At 41.2% G+C, this 14,358-nt stretch overlaps 1 protein-coding gene across 5 annotated transcripts in view; it reads right to left on the bottom strand.

Moving 5' to 3' along the window:
* The window catches only part of ATL2 (atlastin GTPase 2), a 70,395-nt gene extending 56,691 nt beyond the window's left edge, over positions 1 to 13,704 (bottom strand). Inside the window, exon 1 of one of the 5 annotated variants that reach the window (XM_017515326.2) lies at positions 13,538 to 13,704. In XM_017515326.2, coding sequence (XP_017370815.1) covers positions 13,538 to 13,655 — 118 coding nt within the window. In that variant the 5' untranslated portion in view covers positions 13,656 to 13,704. Of the gene's footprint in view, positions 1 to 12,501; positions 12,920 to 13,004; positions 13,288 to 13,537 lie in introns of those variants that run through there. The other 4 variants (XM_017515327.2, XM_037733784.1, XM_017515331.2 and 1 more) reach the window with 4 other exon arrangements.
* Positions 13,705 to 14,358: the final 654 nt, after the last annotated feature.

Here is a 14,358-nt window from a genome sequence, read left to right as displayed (position 1 = left end):
AAAAAAAAAAAAAAAAAACTAAAGTTAATTTAAATTTGGTATTTTAAATGAGGTTACAATTTATGAAGTCAACTTTGTTAGCTAGTCAGGAGATTCTAGAATAAACAATGGCTCAAGGGATTCTTTTTTTTTTTTTCCCCAAGATTTGAGGTGTTGTTTTGAGGTGAGGTCTTGCTCTGATGCCCAGGCTGGAGGAAAGTGTTACAATCACAGCTTACTGCAGCTTTGACCTCAGGGCTCAAGTGATTCTCCCACCTCAGCCTCCTGAGTAGCTGAGACCACAGGTATGCACTACCAGAGTCAGCTAATTTTTTGTAGAGACCAGGTCTCACTATGTTCCCCAGGCTGGTCTCAAACTCCTAGACTCAAGGGATCCTCCTACCTCAGCCTCCCCAAAGTGTTGGGATTACAGGCATGGAACACTACACCCCACCTTGGGGAACTCTATAATCAGCAAGACAGAAATTCAGTCATTCTATTCAGGTTCTGCAAGTCCTCAAATTAAGGCTCTTCATTTTCTTCTACAAAGTCTTGAAGAAAAATCTCACCTCAAGTCAAGACCAAAAAAAAGGGTCTTGGACTGGCTCTTAAGTACTTTTTGCAGGGGAGATGAGGGAGGACCTACTTTTGTTACATGGACCAGATTTTTAAAGAATGAGAGTATACAATATTGAAACTTTCTTACTTTACTATTTTTCAGGTAAGTTGTTTATATCCTAGAGAAATTCCTGCATTCACCAAAGTATTGTTTGTAACTACAAAAAAAATTTTTGGAACAACCTAAATACCCTGGATAAAAAAAAATATAAGTCAGAGAATTGAAATTAATGCATAAGATCTAAATATTTATGTATGGATAAGCTTCCACACCAATGTGGAATGAAAAATTAAATCAAGCTACAAAAGCATATAGTCTGAACCACTTACCATAATGTTTTAAACATAAGATACTATATGTTACTTATGAAATATACAAATGTTATAGAACTATTTAAAAACCAGAAAGTATATACCGCTTTCAGGACAGGTATAAATCTATAAGGAAAGGGGAGAAAAGTTATTGGGAGAACCATTCAACCGCACAGTAACATTTTATTTCTCTTTTAAAAAGAATTCAAAACCAATATGGCAAACATTATGTATTAGATTAACACAATGGGTACCTGGGCATCTATTATATCCCTCTCTGTCATTTTTGTAAGTTTGAAATAAATTAATATTATTTTTAATGAAACATTTTAATGTGCCTCAAAATGTACCTCCACAGACAGGGAAAAGAACTTACTTTTACTGAAATGACTCAGTTAAATAATCCTCTCAACAACCCAGTAACTTAGCTATCAGCCCCATTTCTCATTTTTAAAGGATGAGAGTACACAATATTGAAACTTTCTTACTTTACTATTTTTTAGGTAAGTTGTTTATATCCTAGAGAAATTCATGATTATGAGAGAGGAAATAAATGTGAAAATTCAAAGAACTTTTTTTAAAAATTCTTTAAGATTCTACAGCTAAAAGGTAGTGTATGCATCAAGATTTCTATCTTTTAAGCCCATGCTGTTTCCACTATACTAAACTGCTTTTCAATTTTATAGGATAATTCTTAAACAGATCAATCATTGTTCCCCAGTGAAACAGCCCTAGAAAGTAAAGAGACTCACATCAGTCTACATAATGATGCTTATCATTTAAAATAAATCCCTAATATTAGCTCATCGATTCTTATGAGTAAAAAATTACAAGCACAGAATAAGAGTGTGTTTAAAGGCTTGTTTTTGCTTGGAAAAGGTGGATTCACTAACATCTGATATTTGAGATTTCTAGCTCCCTTACGTTCCAGATTAAACTGGATTTTTGGGGAAAAACTAGAGTAACCAAAATAATCACAATTACAAATACACATAGCCCTTCCTTACCATATCACAGGGAAAAAAAAAAAAAAACTGCTTACCAAAGAATAATCAACACATTTGTAATTTATTTATCATGGGCCTATGACTGAGTTATACTGTCAGTATTTAATGAGCCTCGCCCTCACCATAAAACAGTGAGTCTCACACCCATTAGAGTTTAAGAACCATCTGGGTGGTTCCTGCCTGTAATGCCAGCTCTTTGGCAGCTGAGGTGAGTGGATCACAAGGTCCGGAGTTCAAGGCCAGCCTGGCCAACATGGTGAAACCCTGTCTCTCCTAAAAATACCAAAAAATTAGCTAGGCTTGGTGGTGGGCGCCTGTAATCCCAGCTACTTAGGAGGCTGAGGCAGAGAACTGCTTGAACCCAGGAGGTGGCAGCTGCAGTGAGCTGAGATTGTGCCACTGCACTCCAGCCTGGGTGACAAGAGTGAAATCACAAAGTCATGGTAAAACCGTGTCTCTACTAAAAATACAAAAATTCGCCAGGTGTTGCGGTGGTCACCTGTACTCCCAGCTACTCAGGAGGCTGAGGGAGGAGAGGTGCTTGAACCGGCGAAGGTTACAGTGATACAAGATTGTGCCACTGCACTCCAGCCTGGGCAACAGGGCGAGACTCTGTCTCAAAAAAAAAAAAAAAAAAAAAAAAAAAACCACCTAGGTAACTGGCTAAGAATACAGATTCTTAGACCCCTACCTCCGGAGTCTGATTCCGCTGATCCATGGAGTCCAGAAATCTACATTTTTAACAAGCACCTCACTAATGAGCACCACGGCAATTCTGACACAGGGGTGAAAGGTCTAGAATCAGATGCATATATCTTTATTCTTTCAATAAACAGTCAGTGAACACCTATAACACGATTCTGAGAACTACAGATTCAGTAGTAAACAAAACTAACAACAACAAAAATCCTGCCCTTATAAGCTTACATCCTAAAGACAGAGCAACAGAAAACAGAAATGACGTCAGCTAGTGTTAAGAGCTACAGAGAAAAGTAAAGCAAGCCAAGGGAAATGGAAGCAGGAGTTGTCATTTTATAACAGAATAGCTAACTTCTCCTACAAGAAGACATTAGAGCAAAGAATTGAAAGAAGTGGACATCTGGGGGAAGAGAGGAAAACATTATTAGCAACTTTCCCATCCCTCAAAACAATTTACTGTATGAAATAATTTTAGGTGTTGTAGCTTTTACTACAGAAGAGTGAAAAACACAGAGTGCCTACTATGTGCCTATTATCTCTTTAAACCTCAATATCGCTTTGTGAGGTAGCTATGAGTATCCTTGTTTTCATAAAGGAGGACACTGAAGTTCAGATAAACCAATCTGCAAGGATACCCATTTTATAAGTAATCAACTCAGGATGCACAACCAGGTCTTTATAATTGTCAAAATACATCATCTTCCAACTAAGCCAAACTGTATCTTTATTATCAAATGAGCATGTTTGCTGAATAAACTCAGATCTGAATTCTCATGAGCATATTTGCTGAATAAACTCAGATCTGAATTCTTATGTGCACTTGCTTCTAGAAACCTGAAAGTTACCAAAAATACAAGTTGTTAATTAAAAAGGTGGGAGGAAGGGGTTATTTCTCATCTTTATAACAAAACTTGGCATACAGCTATTTTTCCAAAAATTTCCTAGTTAGTACTTATTTATACAGTCAGCAAATTCTTTACACAGTCTCCCAATACTTGGGGAACAATTTTTTCTTCACAAACTTTCTAGAAGGACAAGTTTTAAACTGCATACCTTTAAAATATAAGATGCAGGCCAGGCGCGGTGGCTCATGCCTGTAATCCCAGCACTTTGGGAAGCCAATGTGGGCAGATCACAAGGTCAGGAGTTCAAGACCAGCGTGGCCAACATGGTGAAACCCCATTTCTACTAATAATACAAAAAGTTAGCCATGCATTGTGATGTGCACCTGTAATCCCAGCTACTCAGGAGGCTGAGGCAGGAGAATCGCTTGAATCCGGGAGGCAGAGGTTGCAGTGAGCTGAGATCGCACCACTGAAACCCAGCTTGGGCAACAAGAGCGAAACTCCATCTCAAATTAATTAATTAATTAATTTAATATAAGATGCAATGAAAGTATATTTGCCCATCTTTGGCAAGATATGTATATATGTTTAAATATAAGTAAATGTGCAACTCACTGTTTCCTGTTCGCTGACTCCAACAATTCTCAGTATACCTACTAACCAATGTGTAATGAATTACTGACGGCGGCATCCCACCCTATCTACTTCATACTGGTAACCAGAAAGCAAGACGCTATGCTAGACAGAGAAGTACAATTCAATAATAACAGTCTTTACGCTTAACGGTTCTAATACAAACAAGTATAAAAGGATACTGTAATTTAAAGGAAATGCCATTTGAGCAAAAAAGCAGCCCTTTTTGGATTATTCAAACTAGGGTTATCAATAAAGACATTCTGGAGATGGCTGTATCTCTTAAACCCTGAGGATCAGATTAAGGCTGACTTTAAAACTATAGTCTGAGAATGCTGGACATCATCGCTGAAGAGTACCACTGACAATTTTGGAGTACAGCAGTGATAGAATCAAGCTGTGTTGGAAAGATAAACTCAAAGTGATGAGTAAGAAGTGTAATGAGCAAATCATATATAAGGGAATCTCAAGGGCCTGGATATAAAGTGAGAAGCCCAAAGTCAAGAGGTGACAGTAAAAATGGAAGAGCTAGTTCTTAAACATTCTTCAGCCTAAGGCCACAGATAACACTACATTATTCCATATTTGTTATAAGGGACGTTCACTTTTCTTATATGCCTTATAAAGCAACATTGTACTACATTCCTATTTCCGGAAGTATTTTTAGTACAATGACTCCAAGATCTCCAAGATTTTGTAACACAGGGATCAAGAATTCATCAAAAACAGAGAAGGTTTCCTTGACACAGGCATATAGCTTAAGTATTCTCTTTTAGGCTCAAAAAAAATAACTTTATAAAAGTTGTAAAATATCAAGCCCGTAAGCCTGGCGCGGTTGCTCACCTCTATAATCCCAGCACTTTGGGAAGCCGAGGCAGACGGATCACAATGTCAGGAGTTCAAAACCAGCCTGGCCAAATTACTGAAACCCTGTCTCTACTAAAAATACAAAAAATTAGCCAGGTATGGTGGCACACGCCTGTAATCCCAGCCACTCAGAAGGCTGAGGCAAGAGAATCACTTGAACCAGGTAGGCGAGGTTGCAGTGAATCGAGATTACATCACTGCACTCCAGCCTGGGTGACACAGCAAGACTTTGTCTTTTAAAAAAAAAAAAAAAAAGAAGAAAAATCAAGCCCGTAAAAGAGCTACGAAATTTGGGATAGCCAGTTGGCAAGGGAATCATATACACATACATACATATACACACACACACACACACACTCTCTCTCTCTCTCTCTCTCTCTCTCTCTTAAGCTTAGAATATTTAAATTTAGAATAGATATTTAAATTTAGAATATTTAGATCAAATAGGACTATCACAACAAATTTTAAAAGCTTTATGCCAATACTCTGGAAATTAGACACTAAGTTCCATTTTGCCAAATCTCTCTACCTCAGATGACTGGTTCAGCAGCAGTTTAAAAAAAGAGAAGGCCAGGCACAGTGGCTCACGCCTGTAATCTCAGCACTTTGGGAGGCCAAGGCAGATCACCTGAGGTCAGGAGTTCAAGACCAGCCTTGCCAACATGGTGAAACCCTGTCTCTACTAAAAATACAAAAAATTAGCTGGGAGTGGTGGCGTGTGCCTAAAATGCCAGTCACTCTGGAGGCTGAGGCAGAAGAATGGCTTGAATCTGGGAGGCTGAGGTTGCAGTGAGCTGAGATCGTGCCATTGCACTCCAGCCTGGGCAACAAAAGCAAAACTCTGTCTCAAAAAAAAAAAAAAGAGAGAGAGAGAGAGAAAGTATCCGCTCAAATTCCAGACTTGGCTCAATACAGACAAAATTCCTACTACAACAGCAGCTGTGAAAAGAAGGGAATGGTGCCAAAAAGAGACAAATAAACATTCTTCCAACTAGATAAAATGTGACTAATTTGAAAAAAACAAAGATAAAGTCAGAGCTTCACACTATACTCTCCTTTTGTCCCCTCTCTCTAGTTTGGCAATTTGAGGGTACATGTCAGGATTGCTTGTGGTAAATAAATACACATGCTCAAAAATAGGAGGAAGAAAGGAGACAGCAGCACAGTTTTTAAGTCACATTTTGAGATCCTCAGACAATTTTTCCAGGAATTATCCAGTTATTTAAACCAAGTCTTCACTTTATTTGGCTAGGGAAAAATAGCCCCATTCCTTTTTTTATTAAACATGCTCTAATAGCATTTGGTCTTTCAGTTGCCTCTATCCAATTGCTTTTAAGTATTTTTTTAAGCATCTCTTTTAGATTGAAAATTCTTAGAAATCAGGGTCAAATGCTTAAATTATCTCATAAAAAAGGTTACCAAAATACCACCTATCTTTTTATCTTCAAACTAGTGGCACAGCCTATACTTTGCTAATAGCTACTCATTCTTCAAAGTGTGACAAAGCTTCCTTCTTCCATGTTCCTGAACCACTCTCTAGCACACAGCAATTTCTACTTGAGAACACGTAAGCTTAATGATAAACTTAACTCACAAATATGCATAAAGTGAGATCTACTCAAAAGCTTACAACAAGCATCTGTCTCTACTATTTTATGCAGCTATTCACTACAAGCAGCTCAAAAGCCCTTTTATAAGGTAGGTACACAGTATGCCAACTAAAAATATCAAAGGAAAAAAGCTAATTCTTTGTCTAAGTATGGTCCTCTATTTGCCTGTCTTACTCCCGCCTCTACTCCCAAAAGAAAACTAATCCCAGCCCCTTCATGTCCTACCCTCAAAAGAAGAGATGATAACTTTGTGCACTCAGTGCACACCAAATGCTTTAAGACATCTTTATTACTATTATTATGTTTNGAGTCTCACTGTGTCTCCCAGGCTCATCTCCATCCTGCAGCCTCAGCCTCCCAAAGTGCTGGGATCACACGCATGAGACATCGCACATAGCCAAGATGTTATCTACCAATCTTAAAATTTTTCAGGTAGCTTTTTTACTTCAGGAAACTAAAACTTGTTTGTAGAGCTCTGAGCCCAGCTCCTAAAGCTTGCTTTTCTTCTACCACACTACTACACACTGAAATAGATGCCCACTCTCTGACAATAAAAAGAGATAGGAATAAACAATCAACATATCACTAACAATTTAAAACAATTTTTTTTTTTTTTTGAGACGGAGTCTCACTCTGTCACCCAGGCCAGAGTGCAATGGCGCGATCTCAGCTCACTGCAACCTCTGCCTCCTGGATTCAAGCGATTCTCCTTGCCTCAGCCTCCCAAGTACCTGGAACTACAGGCGTATGCCACCACACCCCACTAATTTTTTGTACTTTTAGTAGAGATGGGGTTTTGGTAGAGATGGGGTTTCATCGTGTTAGCCAGGAAGGTTTCAATCTCCTGACCTTGTGATCCACCTGCCTCAGCCTCCCAAAGTGCTGATATTACAGGCGTGAGCCACTGTGCCCGGCCAAAACAACTTTTTAAAAGTACTCCAATAGCTGCCGGGAGCAGTAGCTGACGCCTGTAATCCCAGCTATTTGGGAGGCTGAGGCAGGCAGATAGCCTGAGGTCGGGAGTTCGAGACCAGCCTGACCAACATGGAGAAACTCTGTCTCTACTAATACAAAGCATTAGCCAGGCAAGGTGGTGGGTGCCTGTAATCCCAGCTACTCAGGAGGCTGAGGCAGGAGAATCGCTTGAACCTAGGAGGCAGAGGTTGCAATAAGCCGAGATGGCGCCATTTCACTCCAGCCTGGGTGACAGGGTGAGACTCCATCTTAAAAAAAAAGACTGTAAGTTTGCTAGGGTAGATATTAACCACCAAGAAGGAAAAAAAAGTTACAGAAAAACATTACAGACCCAGGCTGGGTGCAGTGGCTCATGCCTATAATCCCAGACCTTTGGGAGGCCAAGGCAGGTGGATCACCTGAGGTCAGGATTTCAAGACCAGCCTGGCTAATATGGTGAAACCCCATCTCTACTGAAAATACAAATATTAGCTGGGCGTGGTGGCACACCTGTAGTCACAACTACTCAGAAGGCTGAAGCAAGAGAATCACTCGAACCCACGAGATAGAGATTACAGTGAGCCAAGATCATGCCACTGCACTCCAGCCTGGGCAACAGAGCGAGACTCTTGTCTCAAAAAAATTAAATAAATAAAAACATTATAGACCTAGTATTAAAATCCAAGTCTCCACTCTACATCCATTCAAAAAGTCACAGGAAGTTTACAGAACTCAAGTTAAAATGTTAAAGATGGATGTAGTTCTAATCACTGTCCATGACCCTATTGTAAAGGCTTAAATGAAGGGGAAAATACGGTTTGTATGAGACTCAATGTTAGTGTGGTTTCAAGTTAATTGGGGTTTTTTTTTTTTTTTTGCAATCCTGTGCATAACAGACCCAAGTTAGATTTTGCAGATTTACTGTTTGAAAAGCCAATGCACTGTACAGTCAAGTTAGCCATCCATATCTGTGAGTTCTACATCCATGAATTCAACCAACCAAGTATAGAAAAAAATTTTAATTGCATCTGTACTGAACACATTTCTTCTTGTCATCATCCCCTAAACATACAGTATAACAATGATTTACATTGTATTAGGTATTATAATCTAGAGATTAAAGTATATGGGAGGATACACATAGGTTACATGCAAATACTACACCATATTACACCAGGGACTGGAGCATCCTTGCATTCTGTCAACAGAGGGAGGTCCTGGAACTAACCTCCCACGGATACCAAGGGACAACTGTACTTGGAAGCTGCCATAACCTTAAAATACAAAATTAACTCATATGAAATCCTGTAACTGAAATAATTCCATAACTACTTTGCCACAGGATTATCTAAAATGCACGTTTATTAAAATGAAGACAGCTAAGAAGCATGAATACATAATCACATCTTATGTTAAAAACTGAACAAACACCTTCCAAGTTGCCTATTTTGAAAATCATTTTTTAGTTCAAAGTCTATTTGTAGTTCAAAGTTTATTTATTCTTAAATAACCACCCATTTTAGTAATAACTACCTTCAACAGAATACTTGGCAGTGGGTTAAGCACTTTTAACACATTTGACACTTACAATAAGCCTATCATGAACACATTAGCAGCATTTTACAGATAAAGTTTAAAACTTGCCTACTACCCTTGGCCAAACTAAATCTCTGTCCACATTACGGGAAAAAAATCATAACTTTTTATTGCAAATATATGCATTATATATAATAGCATAATAACACAAGTAGTCACACTGGTACACGCTTACATACATGTTACTGTGTCTTAAGACTGTCTTACAAACTATAAAGTACCACAAAACACTTGCACCCTATCATCTGTTTCCCATGACAGCCCTGTTACGGGATTATCATCACTACTAAATATGAGGGCCCAAGGTTCAGATAGCTTAAGTAAAATCACTCATTTGATTTCTTGTTCTTTTTCTACTACATTATCCTCCCTATGACTAAAGAAGCATTGCTACCACAATCAGAGCATCTTTGCAATAAAGATAAAATGTACTAGAGGCTCTAGAAAAGTACCTTTCACCTGTTACATACTTCTCCAACAAGTTATTAGAGTTACTGGCCAACAGGATATCCAGCTAGCCACTAAGTGGTTGTTTGGGTGCCAATCATAAAGTTGTATGAACAGGAGCTATATGAATAACTTTTATTAAGCTAGTAGCTTAGCAAAGGAATCCCCTAGATTCTACTTGTACAGGTCAGAAGACCAAATCCAAAGTAAGTCAAAAGTACATATTATCTTCTTGGGAAAATAGAGGATGCTAGTCTTGGATGACTTAAAAGCTGTTTCTAATAACTATCATCAGACCATATACACACTATCACACAGCCATTTGTCTCAGAGTAGGTAGTGAAGGTGGCTTAAACACACACACTTTTACAAAACTGTATCCAAGCTTAGCAATATGTATATACACCCAAGCACACAAAGATATCTTTACCATAACTTGGAAAATCATTTGTAAAAGTTATTTTGGTTTTGCCGTTCTTTAGACTTCATGCTTCTCCCTGTCCATAACTAACAGAATTGTTCTACTTCCTTTACTAATTGTTCGACTCAAATATCTACCAAGTATTATCCTATTGCCATCATATTTTCAGGTTGGTATTTTCTTCCTGCTATCCATTTTTAAAGCCATAGAGAAAGCCCTCAAGTGTTCTGTATCAATATGTGGTGTGGAGGACAAACGGACAGGAAAAAACCTACTAATGAATTCACTGTGGGATCAAGTTCAGTTATTCTATGTTCACATCTATGTTCCTTAAAGTAAATAACACCCAAATTTTCTAGAAAGTAAACAGTACACCTGGACTTTGAAAACCCAAAATGTCTACAAAATCAGAATACCATTTTACACTTTGGCCGGGTACAATGGCTCACGCCTGTAATCCCAGCACTTTGGGAGACTGAGGCAGAAGGATCACAAGCTCAAGGGATCGAGACCATCCTGGTCAACATGGTAAAACCCCGTCTTTACTAAAAATACAAAAATTAGCTGGGCACAGTGGCACGCACCTGTAGTCCCAACTACTAAGGAGGCTAAGGCAGGAAAACCACTGGAAACCGGAAGGCGGAGGTTTCAGTGAATGGAGATCGTGCCACTGCACTCCACCCAGCCTGGTGACAGAGTGAGACTCCATCTCCCAAAAAAAAAAAAAAAAAAAAAAGAAGAAGAAAGAAGAAAGAAAAGAGAAAAGAAAGAAGAGAAAGGAAAGGAAAGGAAAGGGGAAAGGAAAGGAAAAAGGCAAGGAAAAAGGCAAGGAAAAAGGAAAGGAAAGAGGAAAGGAAAGGAAAGAAAAGAAAAAAGAAAAGAAAGAAAACAAAAGGGCTACTTCCCTGCACCTATCTAGAGAAAATCCTTGTTCTGTAAAGCTCTAAACCACTATTGCCAAAAAAAGTTTAACTTCTACTCCTATCCCTTACGTTTCTGGCTCTTAACTTTAAGAGCCTGCCAAACAGCTTTGCTTACAATTGTGTGTGGCAAACAGGTCTTCCAAATGAGCATAAACAATTTTTTAAGACATCGTGCTATAAAGTCCCAAAATTTAAAAAATACATTTTGAACTCCAGCGTCATCAGACTAGTTAATCAGTCTCTTGGTACTCTTTGCAGCTGCCAATACCAATTACGGAAAAAGCATAACTTTGGAAAAGGTCTAACAATTTCAAGAAAGTTACTTATACTTGTGAATATTCCAAAACTTTAAAGTTACAATACAGTCACAAAAAAACGAATCCTGAAATACAACTATATGTACCTGACTTAAGACCATAATCTTATTTTCAACTCATAGTTTCTTTTCCCTATAATATCTTTACTGTAAGGCAGCTCCTTCTCCCTAAATAATTTCCAAGAATTTTAAAACACTTTACTAAATAGATTTAATCATATCTACAGAATCCTATCAACTTATTTGCTTTCTAAAGATCCAACATTTCTAAAAAGAATAAACACAAAGCATCTTTCTAACACTAAACTACTGAAGTGACACTTGACTCACCCCAAACTTGGTTTCTGAAGTTTATTTCTCCAGGAAGCAGAGGGAGACAGAGTTTCTACACAGTCAAAAATAGATGAGTCCCTGTTCATTCACAGACTGTTTCTTCTTATTTTAAACACAAATTCTACCAAGTTCATTTAGTTTTTAATTCATTAAAGAGTGACTCGGAGTAAATTAGCAGGTACAGGGGCTGTTTTAGGCAATCACTTGCTAGGAATTATCAAGTGAAGGTCTTCCTGCCCCGTCCAAAAGAAAAAGGACAAAAACGTATGAGTAGCAGACAAAAGCATTTATTAAATAATAAATGGTGGGCCCTATTTTAACAACAGTCTGAAGAGTATCATCTCTTCTCAAGGTACCACAGCACAAAAACGACGTTCATAACCAAAACTAAAGTATGAATTTGTTTCTTCTAATAAGGTAAATACACAGAATATTTTGAAACTGTATCTAAAACGCTTAACTCAAAAAAAAAGGAAAGAAAGAAAATAACACACACTTCCTCCCCTAGGGTCCAACAAAAAGATCGAAATTAATCCATCCGAATTCCAAAGCAACTAATTACTTAAGAAATCCACCCAGCAGAGATCTAAGGCGAAGCCTCTCTTCTTTGATAGTGTTTTATTCTACAGAGTGTTACCATTGTACAGTTCTGTCAAGTGTTTTGGTTGGCACACAATAATAAAATAAGCTTTACTTCCTTTTCTTTTTCCCTTAGCAAAACTCCAGTCTATCATCACCTCTGACATGCGCCAAGGACTACCAGGAATGAAGAAGTATGTTTCAAATAAACTTTCCTATTAAAGTGAGTCCTTGTGGTTAACATAATACCAAAATGTTTTACATCTTATCCAGCAAAACCTTTACAGACTGTAAAAAAAGAAATCTTAAGACACGAACTCGTAGTGTATTTAATAATAAACTCTTAACTTGGCCGTACTTACCAAACCGTAGGCTTTTACTATTTATAAGCCTTTGAAAAAACTTTATGCCTTTCTTAAGTACCATCAAAATTTCCAATCAGAATTTCATGCGATCAATTCGCACCACAGTAAGAGATCAAATGCTAAACTCCTATAAATAGGGGTGTTATGAGTGAGAGGGATACACAACACTGCGCTGCCAACGCAACTGCGTCTTCGAGGGGGCAGGGACGCTCCTTGTACACGTACAGTAAGACCTCACATTCAGCAAAACCAGGGAGCCAAGGATCAGGTGACTTCACACCACAGACACTTTGAGTGATCATGCCTTACTACCGTCCAAGTGACTCGTAAACGGCTCATAACCCCAGTTTGACACGAAAATCTGGACTTGCACTCTAGCCACGCGCAACCCGCGCGAATGGGTTCGGGGGCCGAGGAGCCCCGAAACGCAAGCCCGGGGCAGAACCCTGGCCTGAGAACTGCGGTTCCCTCCAGCAAGGGTGTCTAAGGAGCTTTCGGACCCGGCAACAACGTGTCCGCTCCCCGCGCGACCTCGTCCTCCGCGGGGCCCATCGCGCCCTGGCTACCCATTCCTCCTTGTCCGCGCGAGGGACCCAGGGCAGGGAGCGCCCGCCAGCTAGCGGGTCGCCCAGCAGCATCCGGAGATCGCCGGGCGGAGCGGCGCCGCAGCCGACCTCCCCGCGCCCGGGGCAAGCGGCCACGGCTCAAGGCCGCCCCCTCAGGTCGGGGTGGACGCGGCGGCAGCCACGCGGCGGGCTGGCGGGCAGGGGGCCGGGCCGGGCGCAGACGCGCGCGCCGCTGGTTCTCCAGCAGCTACGGGAGCCGGGACCCGTGGGCCACCCTTTCAGGCCGCGCGCTGCGGGAGCGCGGGGCGCGGCTGAGGTTAGGCCCGGCGGGCAAGCGCGGCGGCGGGAGGAGACCAGAGACAGTCGCGGACTCCGACCCCGCCGCCTGCGGCGGGTGCCCGCGAGCCAGAGCAGCGAGCGTCCTCTCCCCACCAGGGCCCCGCGGCCTCTGCCCCGCTGGCCCGTACCTAGGGAGGTCGTGGACGAGACGTGGTTAACCACGGCGCTTGGGTCGCTGGTCCGCCGCCGGCGCCGCAACCCTTGGTGCGGCTGCTGCCCTCGCGCTGCCTCGTCCCCCTCCGCCATCTTGTACCGATTTAAAATTAACTCCCCACTGACGTCAAACGCCGCCGCCGCTTTATCAACCTCCCGGGAGCCGGCGGAGCAGCCGGCGGGTCCTAGAGCCGCCCTTGCACGAATCTCCTCGCCCTCCCTCCGCCCACGCCCCGCCCAGCGCTCGCTCGCTCCGCCCACGTCCTGCCCGCCTGCGGTTCCTTCTCCCCCGCCCCAAGCTTCTGGGCTGATTGGGGCGGGGGTGTCCCCGCCGCCGCCGTCTCACACCCCCACCTCACTGAGCTCAGCACCACACCCCCCTTAGCGCTGGGCCAGGCTGAAGGGATCTCCAGAGAACTAAGTCCCTCCCTCCCAATTCGCTTTACATTTCTAATTGATTCGTGTGTCCTGCACGTGAGGTGGCTTTCGCACCCTTCTCTCCTTTTCATCGCCCCTTCCTCATCACAGTCATTCCCCTCTTCTCTCCCCACCCACCCCACAAGCTGGTGCCAGTGCCCAGCTTTTCCTCTTGATCTTTTTTCTCCTCTCCCAGGTCCCTACTGTTGCTTCCCCTCCCCCTGCCATCCTAAGATTTGTTTGCATTCTCTCCCCATCTACTTATAAGACCTTCCCCCATCTTCTCAACTGTGCTCCTAGCACCTTGCAGAGGCAAGCCAGAAACTACTCTAATCGGAAAATGAATCGTGGCAGATTCTTTGCTAATTGTGATGAACCT

Source organism: Cebus imitator, unplaced genomic scaffold (genome assembly GCF_001604975.1).
Source record: "Cebus imitator isolate Cc_AM_T3 unplaced genomic scaffold, Cebus_imitator-1.0 Scaffold547, whole genome shotgun sequence".
NCBI classification, from domain to species: Eukaryota; Metazoa; Chordata; class Mammalia; order Primates; family Cebidae; genus Cebus; species Cebus imitator.
Note: the sequence above shows the minus strand (reverse complement) of the source record. Positions and strands in the feature narration are given on the sequence as shown.